The sequence below is a fragment of the Drosophila arizonae genome, chromosome 4 (assembly GCF_054131065.1).
Source record: "Drosophila arizonae isolate 15081-1271.41 chromosome 4, UAZ_ARI_1.0, whole genome shotgun sequence".
NCBI classification, from domain to species: Eukaryota; Metazoa; Arthropoda; class Insecta; order Diptera; family Drosophilidae; genus Drosophila; species Drosophila arizonae.
This window is the reverse complement of record NC_142924.1, coordinates 23,644,954-23,663,065: the sequence shown is the minus strand read 5'-3', so window position 1 is coordinate 23,663,065 and position 18,112 is coordinate 23,644,954. Positions and strand designations below refer to the sequence as shown.

General features: G+C 43.7%; 1 protein-coding gene across 5 annotated transcripts; it reads right to left on the bottom strand.

The window, feature by feature from the left end:
- Window positions 1-2,439: 2,439 nt before the first annotated feature.
- ect (ectodermal) lies at window positions 2,440-13,562 on the bottom strand. 5 transcript variants are annotated; one of them, XM_018008431.2, is made up of 8 exons: window positions 13,402-13,562; window positions 8,694-8,932; window positions 8,280-8,432; window positions 7,942-8,211; window positions 7,357-7,458; window positions 3,989-4,226; window positions 2,891-3,518; window positions 2,440-2,793 (listed from the first exon to the last, which is right to left on the bottom strand). In XM_018008431.2, the coding sequence occupies exons 2-8, from the start codon at window positions 8,917-8,919 to the stop codon at window positions 2,644-2,646; spliced, it is 1,767 nt and encodes a 588-aa protein (XP_017863920.2). In that variant the 5' UTR covers window positions 8,920-8,932; window positions 13,402-13,562; the 3' UTR covers window positions 2,440-2,643. The 5 variants fall into 5 exon arrangements, with proteins under 5 accessions (XP_017863920.2, XP_089322985.1, XP_089322984.1 ...); XM_089466859.1 differs by lacking the exon at window positions 13,402-13,562 and adding an exon at window positions 13,208-13,356; XM_089466858.1 differs by lacking the exon at window positions 13,402-13,562 and adding an exon at window positions 13,132-13,339.
- Between the last annotated feature and the right edge of the window lie 4,550 nt (window positions 13,563-18,112).

Below are 18,112 nucleotides of genomic sequence, written 5' to 3'. Positions count from 1 at the left end.
CAAAGTATTTTAATGAAATTTACGTCGCGACTTTACACAAAAAGAGCTAATGGCAATATAAATCCACATGGTATTCGGAAACTTTCTGCAGATGGGCAATAAGCGCTGAGGTTGACGATGCTCGCACTGTCAGCTCTGTGGCTACATCTGTGAATCTGCATGCATATATATGGGGATATATACATATATATGTAGATAACTGCTTTTAGTTGTATTTCTTGGGATGGCTGAGAACTGGGCAAATACAGCGGCGAAAATCAGTAATTAGCGTAAATTGAGTTGGTAAAAAGCGCAAGTGCTTAAATTCCGACCCGATTTACAGCCGGCTGACACCCAACTTGCCAACTTACTGTGGGCCACAATAGTCATTGCTTGTTGCGGTTGTCGCTGTGCTTTTGCTCTTCGCCGTGTCTTTGCTGTTGTTGTTGTTGTTGTTATTCATTATGTGGCAATTAGATGTCGCATTTGTGGCGAACCACGAGCCAGAACACACCCGATCAGGGTGTTCTGTCCTGACAGCAGGTGAAGCTGATTCAAAGCTTAGCGAGCTAATAAAACAAGTTGATTAATTTCGATGCTCCTTCTTGACCTTGACTGCCAGCCAGCTAGCTGTCAAGCCGCCAGGTTGCCACAGCCAAGCCAAGAATATTCGATTTCAATTTCCAACTTTTGCTATGAGAATGTTCGCCCGAACTTTAATCCATGCATTATCGTGTGTGTCTGCGCCAGTGTCTCAATATAATGAACAGCATGTGGCACGTCTAGGAGGTATTAAAGTTTTCAAAATACCAACAACTAAATACTTCGGATTTAATTTTCGACATTTTTATATCGTACTCCGGAAGTTTTCCAAGTTGGCGAACCGAACAGCAGTTGATCTTAATGTGCAGACTTTCAGGTGAATAAATAGAAACTTTTCACTTGCAACTTCATTTGCAATTTTGTGTATTGTTACACGAGTGAGGAGTTATGCTCTTGCCTTAGCATATTGAACCTCGTTCTCAGCGTATTATGATTTATGAATTTACTTTTAGTCTCCTCAAATAAATTGGACATTGGAATCTCCCCCGAGTAATGCAATCAGCTTGAGCATGGAATTTAATTTTCCAAAAGGGGTTCAGAGTTGTCCGGGTTGCCCAGGATTGAGCTGCTTTGTCTCTGTTACTGTGGCCTGGCCAGGAGCTGCAACTGGAAAACCGACGAAGTAATTCCAAATGCAAATGAATTCTGAAGAAATTTAGTTACTACAAATTTACGTATTTTTCGCCCTGACAGGCAACTGTGCAAATGAGTTTTTGGCACAGTGCGACCCTTTTCTCTTTTCAGCTCCGCTGACCAATTGAATTGGTTTAATTTGTTGCTGAAATGTTCGTGTGGCATAACTAAGCAACAATTGCATTACGCTACACAATGTAAAACTATCTAAAGTTAAGATTAAATTCGAGCACATCCTCCGATTGTTCTCACTTCCTGCCAGCTAATACCAGTCAACATAATCAAGCTACCAAATGGCAGCCCACTGCCAACAGCAACAGCAACAGCAATAGCAAAGGCAACAACTGCAACAGCAGCAAAAGCAGATGGCAGCAGCGACAGCAGATGGCAAAAAATGAAGTGCCAATGCGTGTCCTATATGCCAGTGGAGTAGATAAAAGGGCTGGCGAGGCATGGTGATGGGGCGGTGGGGTGGTGGGGCTGGATCTCGGCACTGATGAGTTCACTTCACTGAGCAAATGAAACGATATTGTTGTCAATTTAGGTGCAACAAAGAACAACAACGAACGTCAACCAGGACAAAACAAACAGCATGTACGATGGCGACAAAGAATCCAAGAGCTTACTGTCGGCCCTGGCAGAGGGCAAGCGTGGCGCTGGCCAGCAGAGAGGACTGCATGCGTTGACTGCATGAGGCGTATGCCAGCAAAGGCAAACAACAACAAATTGCATGTCCTTCCGCCTTAGATGCAGCACACAAAATACGCACTCATATTTACTCTATCAGGTTTATAGACGCCTGCTGCGCAGGGAGGGGCGAGTGGCTGCGCCGCATTTGAGACCCACCTGCAGCATTAATGAAAACCTTAAGTGACCTGCTACAGATACTCTTAGGTAAATTGGTTGTTTGAAACCAACTGAAATGCACCTGCAGCGACAAATGACAAACACACACACATACAGACGCAAACTGCGCTGTTTTAGGGTTTCTCCACATGCACAAAGCTGTAATCGTATATTTTCGGCTAAACTAAGTGATGCGAACAGAAATTGTCAAAGATACAAATAATAGAAAATCATTCAATTCAGAGTATTTACCAGTAAAACTCTATAGGATGCAGTTTGGATATATCAGCCATATCTTTTTGTCACCCCAAGTATACTTGCTAAATTGGACAGACTGGAATATGGACAGACGGAGAGACCGACAATCAATATGCTCGCTTTTTAAAGTTTTGCTTTTAAGAAACTCTTCTTCAGTATTTATTGGAGTGAATTCCATAGTAAATTGAAATAAATAATTAAATTATGATGCAGTGGAGTCAAATAAATTAAATAAATAAATTACGCGTTACACTTAGGTTAGGTTAGGTTAGACTACATTAAACTGGCTGTGCAAAAGCAGGCAACTGTCCGTCCGCCTAGTCCTTAGAGTCTGACGACCTCAACGCCCTGCGGCGCGAAGAGGGACTCGGCTGCCAATTTGAGCTTCTCGTTGACCAATTTGGCGATTTTGGGTGTGCGGCGCCAGACGAATTCGCGGGTTCTGTCGTGATTGTCCTTGCTCTCCACCTCGACCTGCACATGCAAGGGAAAGGGAAATGGCAAATGGCAAATGGGAAATGGTGAGGAACAAAGAATGAAAGCTAATTGCTCAAAGGGTTGACTGGCTTACCTGCTTGGGCTGCTGCACCTTGATTGACATCAGGGTGGCCCGATCATCCACCACACTGAACTTAATGCGGCCGATCATCTCGTTGGTTCTGGCCGTTGCGCTCTTCACGTTGCGCACGCTGCCCCGCTTGAAGGACTTCTCGACGCGCAGAGTCAATGGGCCCAGCGTGAATCTGGCCTTAATGGTCGAATTGCGTCCTTCCGCATCGCTGATCACCTTCACATTGCCCACACGTTTCAGCGACGCCAGGCCGGACAGGCTGCCCTCCGCCTTTTGCAGCTTCTCCACTTCCGCGCCCGCCTTGCTGGCCCCCACGCCCGCCGGCTGATTGTAGCTGCCGCTGCCCGCCTTCAGCCCTGTCTTCTTCGGGCTGTGCTTATGCGTCGTCTGCTGGCCAGCCGTGGATTTCTTTGGGCTGGCCTTGCTCGTCGCCTGCTCCCCATTGAACACTGTGCGCGTTTCCGCTTTACCAGAGCCGGATGCCACGGCCTGTTGCGTCTGCTGCTCCTCCCCCGTTCGCTGCTCGCCGACTTTGAGGCCAAGTTCTGTCTGTAATTGCGTCAATTGCTGCTGCAATTTGACCGACTCCGTGCTACTGGCCATGCGCGGCTCCGATCTGGTATTCTTGCTGCAAGTCAGAGAGATTGACAAATTTGCATAATTTGACTTTGACTATGACGTTGACGTTGACGTTGACTTTGACTTTGACATTGCTGCCAGGTTAATTGGCTGTAAGCTTTATGCCATCTGACAAAGCAGCCAAAGAGCAAAGTGCATCGTTCGCTATGAGACTGCATTACTTTGAGTCGAGAGATTCACGAACTCTTTTGGAGATACTGTGCTATACATTTTAGATCTTATATATATGCTTTGAATACTTTCATTTAAATGATTAATCGTAAAGACTTCTTCTCATCTGACTATATTTACCGGGATAATATATTTTTAATTTATTAATATCTTTACGTATAGCATATATAATATATTCTATATATTGTCACAGATAATCTTTTTCTAATCTAGCAATATATTCATGTATAGCATATTTATAATATAATATTTCTATATATTGTCAAGTTCTTCCATTTGTTCACTTACAGTTTCTTGTGCGATGTCTTATGGCTGGCATTACCCTTGGTCTTCGTTGTGCTCTTCACAGCAGTGTTCCCATACGTGGGCGTGGCCGTGGCCGAGCGCCCAGCCAGTCGGACAACAAATGGGTCATAATTGTCGGCGACAATGCGGTTTATGCGAGAGAATATGGCATCAATGAAGTGATTATGGCGCGCTTGGAATGCATCCGTGGACATGTCAATCACGTTGTTTATCAGATCACCTGCACCGCACCATAGAAGATGTCACGTTAATAAGCTCTCACGACACTCGCTTAAAGGTTCATTTTGTGGCTTTGTGTGTTCGTTTCAGCATGAGGGAAAGTGTGTGTGTGTGGGTATTTGGGCCTTTGTGGCTAGCTTTGCGTTAGTGCGTTATTGAAGTGTGTTTTCAATTGCGGATGAGTCAACTAGTGGAGGCACGCATAGAGCCCATCACACACAGTGCACCCGTGCAGCCCAGCAACTGGGTGGGTGAGTGAGCGGGTGAATGAGGTGGGGAACAGGCTTGGTTTAAATAATGTTGCGCGAATAGCATTAAAGCAGCATACCCATAAGCTTGTTCATGCATGATGAATGTATAATATCACACAGATTTAACATAACGGGAACTCAACACCGATGGTTATTAAGCAATATATATATAAGCAATCAATTAGTACTTTAATATTCATATTAGTTCATTAGCTATTGACTAGTTTCAAAGCCAACCATTTCACCTTCGCGATTTTTATTTGTTCTGGCCAGCTAGTTTAACTCTAAATTTGACTACAAAATCATTTAATGAAATTATAGCACAATGACTACGACAAAGTTAATGAGGGCAAATGTATTTATGCTTTCATAACTATTTATTGAAAAGCGCTTTCATTAAGTTTTCCTTCCATTCCTTTGCCAAAAGCATTTACTGGGCTACTTATCGTTAAATATTTTTAGCTACTTTCAGCTTGTTCTGCATGCGAGTGTTAGTAAGATGCTTCTCTCTCTCTCTCTTTCTCTTTCTCGTTCTCTTTGTCCACCCTTCGCTTATGCACATTTATAGAGTGCCCCTATTCAGGTGAAACGTTTAACATCAACTTTGTCCTTTAGCTGTGCCAATTAAAGCTGAGCATAAGTTCATTGCGCCCGGTATTCGTTTGGCATATTTAAAATAAATGTAATAGTCGCTTTTTATAGAACACCCAGTACCTATATATAGGTGCGAGTGCATTGGGATGTGGGGTGTGCAAATATAATATTATGAGAGACAGGAGTCCAGCCACAAAGGGGATAAAAATTATTTACATGTGTCATAGTGTAATACATACTTAATTGAGTGCATTGCAGAGAGTCAGAGCTGATGCTGCTAATAATAAGAGTGAAGGAGAAAGAAAGAAATACAGAGGGAGAGACAGAGTAAGTGTGTGTGTGTGTGTGCGAGAGTAGAGAAAGTGGTGCAAATACCTTGACCATTATGCAAATCGTGACGCTTGAAAGTAATCGACGGACTCATTTTAAATAAAACACAAATTCGGATTTTTTTAGTTTTTTCAATTGATTTGTCAGAAAGTCGTACACAAATTTAATTAAAAATTTATTGAAGCAAATCTTTTGTGTTTGTGTGCGTGTGCAGCTTTGTTTTGCTTATGTTGTTTGTTTGTTTTTTGTTTTGTTTTTACAATATATAATAAATAAATAAATAAATAAATAAATAATAAATTACAAATTTAATGAACCTAAACGCAAAGCTTAACAATTTGTGCAATGAAAATGTTGATGGAAATGGCGTCACTTTTCATTTGGGATAAATTTGGCAAATCGTGCGCTGCCTTTCAAGCGTTCAACTTTTAGCTACAATTTACAGTTGGTTTAATTTCGTTTCAGTTTTGGTTGACTTTTTGTTTCTTGTTTTGTTTACTCTAATTACAATTTTACATTTGCGTTATTTACGTTTACGGAAAGTTATGCGAGCCAGAAAGAAGCCAAAAACGAGAATAGCCAGCGATTAATCTTTGATGTCAATTGTAAGCCAAATGTGTGAAAGCGTGAGTGAAAGGGAAAGTGAGCGACAGAGACAGAGACAGAGATAGAGGGGGATTACACATATAGTAGAAAAGTATATATAGAATAGGATTCGCGTATATCGAAGATGCATTGATAGTTTCTCCAATAGATTGTTGTTGTTGTTGTTTTTGTTGTGAACAGTAAAATTAATAACAAAGTAAATGTGAAGCAAGAAAAAACGAATTAAAATTATTATCAATAAATTACGCTATGTGAACAATTATTGTTGCTTCTGTAGTAGTTCTTGTTGCTTTACATACATAAATTTAGCTATGCGTGTGTGAGGGAGGGGGGAGAGTGTGGGTGTGTGTGTTTATGTGCGTGCCACGCGAATGGCAACAAAAATGCCTGCCAAAATGGCCGCTCGCCATTCAGCTCAGCCATTTTTGCCGCATTCCATCGCGCGCGCATTTTACTTTTATCTTTTGCATTTCGGTTTTTTGTTTTTCTTTTTTTTTCATTGCTCATTTTGCTCTGAACATAATTTCCACAATTTGTGCTTCGGCATTAAACATTTTGTTGCTGTGCGGTTGGTTGCTGTTGTTGTTGCTGTTGTTGTGATCTTGGTGGTCATGTGAAACAGTCCGTGCGTAAATAACTTGGAATATAAACGAAACAAGTGTGTGTGCGTGTGTGAAACAGTGAGGGGGTGGGGGGATAAATGTTGCATGTGCGTGCAGCTTAAAAGTTTGCAATTCTTTTGCTTTTGCTGTTGCTGTTGTTGTTGCTGTTTTTGCTGTGCTCTTTGCTGTCATTTTGCAGTTAGTTTGACTAGCACCAAACTCTCAATCAACTCATTTCGAGGATGTTGTACAAATATTCATTTACTTTAATATGCAAGTTTTTGCTTTTGTTTTTTGTGGTTTTTAGCTTTTAGTTTTTAGTTTTGCTTTGTGTAAACTAAAGATTTCTAAGACTCAGAAATAAATAAATAAATAAATTAGAAATAGGTTGTTGCATTGCAGTGATTGGATCGATTTGCTGTTTCGTTCTTGGGCATTAGGGATAGTCAGTGCAGGCAAAGAGTTATGCAATGTCCAGGAGATTCATTTATGTGTGTGTCCTACGCAAAAAACGTCTCGCAGTGCCCTGCAACGTTGTTAGTCATTTCAATGTGGTTTGCTAGTCCCTGTCATTGGCAGTTCCTGTTTTGGCTGTCGTTGTTGTTGTTGTTGTTGTGTGTCGTTGTTTGTGGCAGTTGTTGATTGTGTTTGCGTCTTTAATGCTTCAGCTCTTTTTTGGACTTCTTGGCAACACTTGTTGACTTTTTGGCTTTGGCTGTTTTTGTTGCTGCTGTTGACTTGGACTCACGTGCTTCGCGTCTGGCCTCGATGACGTCGTCGCCAATGATATCATCATCGTCATCGTCATCTTCGTCGTCGTCAGCCTCCTCGTCGTCACCTGTCAGCGCACCTGTAATTTCATCGACTCCATCATCAATATCATCACCACCATCATCATCATCATCATCATATTCATCGTCCTCGTCGTCGTCGTCGTCGTCTTCGTCATCAGACGCTGCACCGGCGCCACTAATACCAGCAGCAGGCGCTGCGATCGGCCCCGCTGACACGCCCACAGCGCCCACCGCCGACTGCGCCGGAGCGGTGCTGACGACTAGATCGTTGTTGTTATTATTAATGTTGTTATTCTTAAGAGTGTTCTTTGTTGATGTGGTTGTGACTGTTGTTGTTGTAATATGCTGTTGTGATGATGCTTGATGTTGTGTCGCATGTTGTTGTTGTTGTTGTTGTGGCAGTTGTTGTTGTACTTGTTGTTGTATTTGTATTAGGTTTTGTTTTTGTTGGTCAATTGCATTTGTGCTACTTAAACTATTGGTGCTACCACTACTACCGTCTACAAGTGCATCTTCATCGTAAAAAACATTTAGTTCACCTTCGTTGTTGCTATTGCTCGTCTGTGTCTGGGCGGGCGCTGCGGCTGCGGCCGCATCCTCAACGGCGTTGCCAGCTGCAACGGGCTCGGCAGCGTTGCCACTCTCCGCGGGCAAGTCGACGCCGTCCGAGATGCCCGAGCTCAGCGAGCTGGCGGAGGCGGCGGGCGCAACTTCTTCGAGGGGCTGAGCGGGCGCGGCGGCCACGGGGCTCTGCTGCTGCGCACTGGCAGCGGGCACCACCTCGTCATCGTCGTCCTCGTCGTCGTCATCTGTTAATGAACGGGAAATGTACTCAATTTTTGCTGGCCAACTGCCGCCCCTCACGTGCGCGCCTTACCGCCCAAGATATCGTCGAACAGCCTATCCAGGTAGTCATCATCGTCGTCGTCCTCCTCGTCGTCATCGTCGCTGGCGCCGGCTGCTGGGGCTGCCTGGCCCTGGGGCGTGTCGTCCTCCTCCTCGTCATCGTCGTCCTCCTCGTCGTCGTCATCTGTAAACCCCGAAAGCAAAATAACTGTGTTACCCAAGGAAAGGAGAGCACAAGATATTCGTTAATAACGTCACACAAATGGTCAGATATCGTAGTTGCGAGTGGTGGTTGATCGTTGAGTGCCACTTGGTGGTTGCAGTTGCCACTGCAACTATGCAGCTTCAGTGGTGCTGGTGCTGGTGGTGCATAGTGCTCGGGGTGCGCGGGTGCTTGCTTATAGCTGAGTGAGTGAGTGTGTGTGTGTGTTTGGTGGATACCTACCATCATCATCATCAACCAAATCTCCCAGATCCGGCTCATCATCGTCGTCATCGTCATCATCGTCGTCATCATCATCGCTGGCCGGCGCCGCGGCCGGAGCCACCTCGTTGTTGGCCGTCTGCTGGCGGGACACCGCCCGCTCGCTCCTCGAGTGCAGCTGCACCGGCGAGGCCTCAATCTGCAGCAGCAGCGCACTCAGTACGCACAGCAAAATCACGAATTTCATTGTTGGTTCCTCTCTGCAACAGATGGAAATGCAGAAGGAGGGGAGTTAGCGAGGCAGGCCACAGCATTCGCACAGAACTTTTACTTTTGCGTTTAACCCAATTCGCTTGTGCTGTCCGAGTGCAACACTTTCTTTTCCATGACTTGTAAATTACATATTTATCGAACAAAGCCAACTCTGACTGGCCACCGAGTTGCCCAGCTAGTCAATAAGACGTCAAAGAAAGCAACCAAATAATTGCAGACACAGCGCGAGTGTGTGTACACGAGTGTGTACATGTGTGAGTGTGCGTGTAAGTGTAAACATGTTTTTGAACTGTGCCTCAAAGCTGCCGCCGGGCTGTGTCCACATGTCCACTTTGTTGGCACTTGACACACAACAACAGCAGCAGCAGCAGCAGCAGCAGCAACAGCAACAGCAGCCACTGAGGCTTCAACAGCAACAACAATGGTTTTCGGACAGCTGCAGGCGCCGCTTGACGCCACTGCCGTCGCCGCAGCCACCGCAGCAACCGCTGCGGCAGGTAAGACAGACAAAAGTGAGTGTATTGCAGCGGTACAGCACCTCGCCTGGCAATGTTGCTGGCAAACGTGCAAAGTCGACTGTAATTGACAGCATTAAGCTAGCACTTGCCGAATTTCGCAGATCTAGACACGTTTTCATTGTAGCTTCAAGTGAGGGCTCTCCTAATCAAATTTCAACTTTAATGATGTAAAAAGCTGAGCAGTTGTTATCAAAGCGAACCTGATTGAGTTTGCTTCTCGACTTTTATTTTTATCGGCTCTTTGCGGGTAAAGTTGTAAGCTCTTTGCAGGGTATTCACGTTGTTTACGTGCCCATCCTCATCTTTCCATTCGCATCGGGCTTGTTGCTGTTGCTGTAGCTGCGATTGCTGTTGGCTCTTTAGCCATGACAATCAGCATGGCCAACAGCCAATGGCTATAACAAACAACCGCAACAATTGCCGTTGCTCTTGTTGCTGTTGTTATTGTCGCACTGTCAAGTGCGACTGCCCCAAGTGAAAGCAACGACGCCGACGTCGACGTCGCTGTCGCTGTCGACTGCCATGAACAAGTTTTGCTGCGGCGATTTGCTGTTGTGTTGTTGTCGCTGTGGCTTTATCGTTGCTGGCTGCCTGTTCGGCCACTTATTGAAAAATGAGTAAAACGTTTTCAAAATCGAGTTCAGCTTAGCGCTGATAAGCAAACCTCGCTGGCCATAAAGCAAAGTGAAAACCCAGTGACCTACTGCCCGGCCCAGGCTAGAAGATCGGGCCAAGCGAAGTCAAGTCGCCAGTTGGCCAACGACTTGGGGTATGTGGCTATGGCTATGGCTGTGGCTGTGGCTGTGACTGTGACTGGCTGTGGCTTTTCTTTAAGGGCTTCGCCAAGCCAAAGATAAAGATAGCCCAGTTGATAAGCTCTGAGCGCAGTTTCATGGCGTCCAAGTAAGTCTCGCATCGCCACGACGCGACGCGATGCGATGCGATGCGCTGCTTAATTAAAACTTTTACGATGCCGCGTTTTCTCGAGCAGCGTTTATTAAAATCTGAAGCCCCAGGCAATGCAATGGCGAAAAGGAAGCGACATTTCGGGCGTGGCACTCCGGCGGAGATGACATATCACCTTCTCCTGGACCACGCCCCCATCTCTAGCAGCTGATGCTGCCAGGCAACGACAACCAACCAACGGAATGTGGCACTCAAATAAATTTCCGTAGAACAGCTCTCCGTATCCATTTGAGCTTGAGCTGGAGTCTTTGAAATTAAATGGACGAAATAACAGGCGATTTAAGCTATAAATACTCGATTTAATACATTTTCTTAAAGATTCTGCACTATAATTATTTTGCGTACAAGGAATGTTGAGGAATTTCATCATTATCTTCCCATTGTACTTGCTGACGTCTCCTCAACTGCCAGCTACGGCTGCATCAGCATCTTCAGCTGGGTACTTATAAACTCTGGCTATTGAAGTCTTCGAAATAGCATTTACTTTGCTCGTGCATACGTCTTCTCTCACGCTGCTCCCGTGCTCTCGTGCTCCCATGCTTCGATGCACCTTGAGCTGCTCAATGTTCATCATTTTCTCACCTAACTCCAAACATTTTACGCATCATGCTATAAGGCCAACAACAAGAAAGAACAAGAACAACAACAACAGCAGCAGCAATGGGAAAACTTTTGACAAGCACAAGAGTGCGTGGCAGCCTCAGCACCACCCGCCCCACTTCCCACTTGCCACTGGCCCGCTCTGCTCCACCAATGGGAATGACAACCGGTTGGAGCTGTTGTTCTCTATTGTAGGCACTAACTCATATGGAACGTTGCTCCCACTATATTTTAATGTTCCATAGAAAAATGAAGCTAACCGTGTGTGCATTTTACATTAATATTCATGCGAGTGGGGGAGTGGCGGCATGTGGAGGCATTGAGTGGGGGGAAGCACAACGAGAGTGTTTGCTGTGCACTTGCATGACAGCCAGCAAAATTACTTAAGCTCCTCACCCACCCACACACACACACACACACGCTTGCTCACAATGGGGATTATTGAGACCGATGGCAGAGGGGCAGCCCTCCGCAGCCACTTGCTGGGCGCATCGACTCCTGCTCCGCTCTAGCTACGTATGCATTGTCATATCAGCGTCATATCAATAAATATCTTGGCCACACAAAAGGCTGCGCGGCGACGCCTAGAAAAGTGTCTCAGGATTTGCATATCAGTCTGTTGCCATCGCTATTCAGGAGCTCTCGAGTCTTTGTTGAAGCTCGCCTCCAATGTGGGATGGCTGGGCGACTGCTGCTGGTGCGGTTAATTTTCCAAGACAATGGCAGCAGCGGCAAAGTAGAAAAATAATCTTTACACGTGCCGCTTGAACTGCCTCGCCCCATGCTGCAGCACCTGCAGCAGCAGCAGCATTTAGACAAGACTCTCCCTCTCTTTCTCACACACACTCAAATATGTTGCAATATTTTATATCCATCCCGCTCTCTTTTTGCATGCACAACGCATGAATTAGAAGCTGCTGCAGCCGCATCAGCGCCACCTGGCGGAACAAAAACGCACATGCTGCATGACTGCTCCTTAACCAACTAATGGACGCGCTAGACGTACTTAGAGTTTTTCAGCATGCACACCCTGAGCTTAGAGCAGAACTGTTGATGCCAATATGTTCAGGGTATTCTTCGAATCAATTGATGATCTTTGTTTAACTTTAAAATATTTAATTTATATTTTTTTAGAGAACTCTTTATAAGAGTTTTGTTTTCTAAACAGAATTTTTTCATATCAAAAATTTGATATTTTTCACTAATGATTTACAGGATTTAGCAGTTAGCCATAAAGCATCTTCTATTATTCGAGGCAGCATCAACTATTTATATTTCTTTGTATCGTAAACGAAAAAAAAAAAAGCTGTCAAATTTTGGAGTATGTGATTTGTTCAGTGGTCTCACTCAAATTTCTTGGGAATGCCACAATGTCCGTGTCGAATATTTCTCCCTTAATAGCTTCTACTTGTCCTAAGTGCATGTCAGCTGTATTTGTTGTTGCTGCTGCGGTTGCTGCTGCTAGTGATGTGACTCTTTGGAACAACACTTGAGAATGTTTTGTTTTGGCAGCAAAGTGCAGAAGCTGTGCAAACTAACGTAAACTATAACTGCGATGCCAGGAAACACTTAAATTAGCCACTGTCTGGAATGTGGGTCAGTTTGTAAGAAGCAACCTGAGAGAAGGCATGAGAGATTACTCAACAAGGCGGCTGCTGCTGCTCCTGCTGCTGCTTCTCCTGCTGCTGCTGCTGCTGACCACAGAGCACACATGAAATGGCGTGGAGCTGGGTTGCATGGCTCGTATGTGGGGCAGAGCGCACATAAAAAAAAGCCGGGAGTGGCTCTAAATTGCTGCGCTGATACAATTTATGGCCCCAGCCAGTTAAGAGCCTGGGTTCGAGTTTGAGTCGGTTTTGGTTTTTGTAAGCTCTCGAAAATCAATTAAAAGTTCTTGCTCAAGACGCTGCCGGAGCGTCCTCTCTCTTTCTCTTTCTATTGGCCGTTTGTGGACTGTTTTATGGGTCAGCAGCAATGCGCTTGGCTGGGCTAATCGCTTTGCATGCCAATCGCTTGCTTGGCCTTATCATTCGAGAGTAACACACACACGATACGTTGTAACGATAGTCCTCGGGCTTAAACACTGTTAATCCAATGCTAACCTCGAGCTGCCCTTGGTTTTGATAATGTTGATCGATTGTTTGAGTGATGTTGTTCAGCTTTAGTTTCTTCACACACCATACATAAGTTGTCGAAATGTTTGTTTAGTTTAGTAGTTCGTGTTACGAAAACCGATTTGTGTTTGAGTGCAAGTGGCCGTTGCTCACTCCTCGAATACCCGTCAAAGACTGTCGCTGTTTGAGCTTCTTTCGTATGGTTTTTAGCCTCATGCGATTCTGGACTGACTTTCTTTTTTCAACGCTTGCTTTTACCTGTTTCTCGCTGGGGGAGTTTTTGGTTTCTGATTGTGATTGTGGTTGTTGTATTTTGTTGTTGTTGTCGAGCTTCGATGTTGGCAATTTTCACACCGCCGCGCACACAACTGTCTCGCACGACTGACCGTCTGCAACTGATCGAGGCTGGAATCTTCAGTTACCAGCATAGTTGTAGACGACACCGTGAAGACGTTTAGCAGTTCCCCAACAATTTGTTTGCATTGCTTTCTTTGTGCTCTCTTTTCATGGCATTCCTCTCTCGCTCTCTATCTCTCTCCCACTCCCACTCGCACTCCCACTCTCTCTCTCTCTCTAGCCCACTCTTCTATCTCGTTTTCTTGCTGGCCAACTTGATTTTCAATCAATTTTGGACATGCGCTCGCCGGCGTTCCTATGGGAAAGTATTTGGCACAGTAAACAACTCGTTATTACAGTTAGCAACCAAACAGGCTTGACTGAGAGAATTATCAGATTAAATGGGTAACTGATTTTTTTTTTTTTTTTTTTAATTTTTAAACATTTTTCAATACTTTTTCGGCACTCAAATTAAGATTATATGACATAATATTTAAATGCAATTTAGCTTTTATATGTTTTAAATGTTTGGTTTTCTGATTTTTAACTCTTTAACATTAGCATTTGAATGGAATTCTTGCGGACACTCCCTTGACCTACTTCCCGCATTCCCGTGGGTCAACTCTCTTGGCTTGGACCTTTTGAAGACCGAAGAACGCTCGAGCATATCGCATTTGGCTATGTGCGACTTTTATTGATGAGCGTTTTTTCGCGCTCGGTCAATAAAAAGTGCTAATTTCTGTGCTCGAGTGCCAAGCGCAAGCACATTAAAGTGAAATCGCCAGCCATTGAGCAGTTGACTTTAGCCAAAAAAAAAAAAAAAAAAAAAAAAAAAAAAAACTTTAAGAAAAGTGTTACTTATAGCTCTGACAACTTGTAATGTAATTAATTAAACTTGCATTTCATTTTCAATGTCCGGGATGGTGTGGAAAATGGTTCGGCCAAGGGGTGGGGATTCGAAAGGGGTTAAAAGCAAAGCTTTCCCATGCACACACACACGCAGATACACACATGCACACACTCACACATGGACGCTCTCACTAATATACGACAAAAGCGTCGCTGGCCGCGCAGTCGACGCGTACAACAGTAAAACGTGTTCTACTCGTTTATAGCGGGCTATTGCTGGAGCAGTTGTTGCAGTTGTTGTTGTCGTTGTAGTTTTTCTAGTTGGGCAAAAGTTGTTTTTACTGTAGACGAGAGCTTGGGCTGTCTATAACTTTCTTCGCAAGTTGTTGTCGCTGTTGTTGTTTTTGTTGTTGCCGATGTTATTGAGACAGCAGGCCAAGTATGTAAGCCTTTGCGAAGCATTTCAGTACAGGTCAGTGGAGTTTTCTCAACTTAAAAACTTAACTCGACTTGCCGACGTTTTCAGTCTTTTGCCGCAGAATGTTACGAAATTTTATGTAATGTGTCGAAAAACAAAAACAGAAATGGCAAAAAACAAATATATCTAAAAGTATATAATAAAAAGAGATGCGACCAACGTCAACAACTGGCCGAGAAAGACAACAAACTTTGAAAAAGGCTACATATTTTCGCTTGACTAATTTCTGGCTATTCTGCTTAACGCTTAAAGCGCCATTCAAAGCGGCTGGTGCATTGCCTGAAACCTCATGTAATTCACCCTCTTTGTGGTTTAATTTACTTTGACATTTGCGTTGGTAGCACCACTCAGGTGGCAAGCCGAGAAAACGAGAAACAAACAACAATTAAACGTAACGCAGCCCGACTGCTCTGTGAAAGGGGCGAAGCTGTTGGCTTGTCGACTTGGCCAACTGTTGGGGCCGGCCAAAAGAGCAGCCAAGATCAAACTTGGTTGCAGCTAATCAAAATGTAATTTGCCATTTGCTGGCTTTGTAAACATTTTCAAAGGCAAATCAACGGGGCGCACCAGGCAAGCCGGCGCTCCTCCGCGGCTCCAACTTGGAGACGTCGTTGCTCCATTTGACTAATTAATTTCTCAACTTTCTTGCAGGCGGAAAATGATGAAAATGCGGGTATCTGCGGCTGATTAGTTTTCGCAGCTAGCGAAAAACTTTTTTTGGCTTACATGTTAATTTTGGAGTTTGCTTGTGGATTTGCTCATCTCTCATTTGTCAAGAGGCTATGGGAAATACACTTGGGCTTATTTTATTATTGCATAGCTCCGACTAATCAAAAATTTGCTACATTTTGAGTTATGGAAGTGGGCCTCAATATAGAGACAAAGCGGGGCAGAGTATCTAGTTCCTATGTGCTTGGTTATTATAAAATGTTCTATAGAACCAGAGAACTCAGGGAATCCAATCCAGTCGAAGATCTGAGTAACATATTTTAATAGTGTCATGAGTAAATGTATAAGTCTATCCTTAAGTGTCCTAGGAATAGCCACATTGTACTTATAGAAATGAATTTACATTTAATTCCAAACCATGGGAATGCGAAAGAATATACTGAGATTCCAAATTTTAGGGACATGAGCGTAAGGAATATAATTTAAGTTTGATAATCGAAATAATTAATAACAGGAAGCATCAAATTTTCTTAAACAAATCTCCATACATATCACAGCGCAATTTTATATATATATTTCTGTCACCTTTTCTAGAGTTATACAAATATTTTCGTTTAGCTTAGACCTCGTTACTTCTAATACAATATAATTCTTTTTGTAGTTATTTTTATAGCCACTATTTATTATTTTTATGGTATAGCAGCTCAGCTCCTAGACTAAGCTATCTACATTTCTATCAAGCGGCAGTAGTCTAAATTAGGGATTCATATGGAAGAGAACTAATGCATTTATTTCATTTCCCATAGCCTAATAATAATATATAATCTATCTATCTGTCCCGCAAAGGTCAACAGAGTTTTCGGCAATTAGAAACGCAGTATAAACAATCGATTTCGCTGCGCACTTAATTTTAGCCAGCCAGCTCGAATTATTTATATCCAGCTGACACTTTGTTCTCATAAGGCCAATATTAATTTGAGTGCCTGGCCATTGCAAACTTAATTGGCAGTTGCTGTGGATCTGTGGCTGTGTGCTGTGAATAGGCGTTTAGCGCTTGCGATATTCGTGGCTGCTTCGCTTAGGCAATCCAATTTGTCGACTCTCTTTTCCGGCTTCGTTAGCGAGCAGTCACACAATATTGACGTTGTCAATTAAATGCTAGAAATTATTTGATTACCATCCGTTTTTCTAACCAAACCAAACCGAGCCAGCTCCACGTCTCGAAAAAGTTTCGCTTTTCTTTCGGCGCTGAGCAGCCGCAAAAAGTGAAATAGAAATACCTTGCTAAGTTTTATCTCTCTGCACGTGTGTTGTTATTGCTGTTACTGTTTTTATTGTTGTTGTTGTTGGCTTAGGTGAGATTATGCATGAAAGCGTGGCTTTGTGCCCAGAATAATTAGCAGGGCGTGTGCGGGGGGCGGAGGTCTTTACAATTGTCTGTAAAATAAGAGGCTAGCCACCTGCCATCGAGCGCGTGTGGCTGCCAACTAATCGATTTTCAAAGTGGTTTTTAGATAGCGACTATCTATCTGCTGGTGCCTGATTATATGCGAAATGCGTGCTAACAATTTCATTTGTTGAAAACTCGAATATGCGGTGGCAAGCCAGGCCACAGAAACTGTCGACGCGGATTTGTATTGAGACTCGGAATTGGGTTTGGGTTTGGGTTCGAGCTTGTTGTTGGTGTTGAATTTCATTTGCACATTATATTCAATTTTTCATGCTATGCATTGCCACTGACTGAACCCAAGAGGTGGTAGCTGTTGTTGTTGTTGTTGCTGTTGTTGTTTTTTGATGAATTCATTCACGTACAATTCCCAACGATAACGACAACGGCAAAGGCAACGGGTACGACATCGGACGGCAATGCTGTTGACCGTTAAGCCAGCTCCGAGTGCCAAGCTTCAAGTTTCCAGCTCCAAGTTCCAAGTACCTTCCTGTACTTTTGTGCTGCTCATTTCGCATTCAATGAGCGGCGCATCCATCGAACGAAAGCCGAGTCGGGCCAAGCAATTTCAATACGCACCGGCGAAAAATAATATAGAAAAAAGAGAAAAAAAAACCAAATGGTAAATGAAAGTGCCCTCAAAATGTTTTCTAAATTTGTGCGCTTGGCCCGAAGTCTTTTGGGTTGGGCAACGGATACTTGACCATGCCCATCTCTATATCTATATCTGGCTGATTTAATTGTGTCGCATTGCAATGAATATGCAGAGAGAACTTAAGCTCCGAGCCGAAAACTCGTCTTTCGTCTTTCAATTAGCGAAAGTCTGCCACCAGAAGAAGCCTTTCATTGATATGCATATTAATCGTTCTACAAAAAGAAAAAGTTGTCAACGACGTCATTTAATTGATGCCCATTTTTAAATTCATAGCATCTTATGGCGGGGCCAATAACCAATGAGAAACATACCGAAAAAAAAGTATAATCAGAAATAAATTAAAATAAAAAATAGAATACCGAACAAAGCCTATCGAACAAAATAAGAAACAAACGAAGAGCCGAAAAAAATAAACAAAGCGACGCCGGCCAGGTGGAAGTGGACGCATCACGAGCCACTCTCGAACAGGAAGGGAAAGCTGCAGACGAACGTGTTACTTTGTAAGCAGCTGTATACGTGTATGTGTATGTGTGTG

Bases quoted from the DNA above. Each gene is read 5' to 3' on its own strand.
- ect (XM_018008431.2), bottom strand. From the start codon at position 8,919: ATGAAATTCGTGATTTTGCTGTGCGTACTGAGTGCGCTGCTGCTGCAG. The intron at 8,433-8,693 runs GTAGGTATCCAC...CGGGGTTTACAG, and splicing joins TTTGGTTGATGATGATGATG to ATGACGACGACGAGGAGGAC. The intron at 2,794-2,890 runs GTAAGCCAGTCA...TTGCATGTGCAG, and splicing joins AGGTGCAGCAGCCCAAGCAG to GTCGAGGTGGAGAGCAAGGA.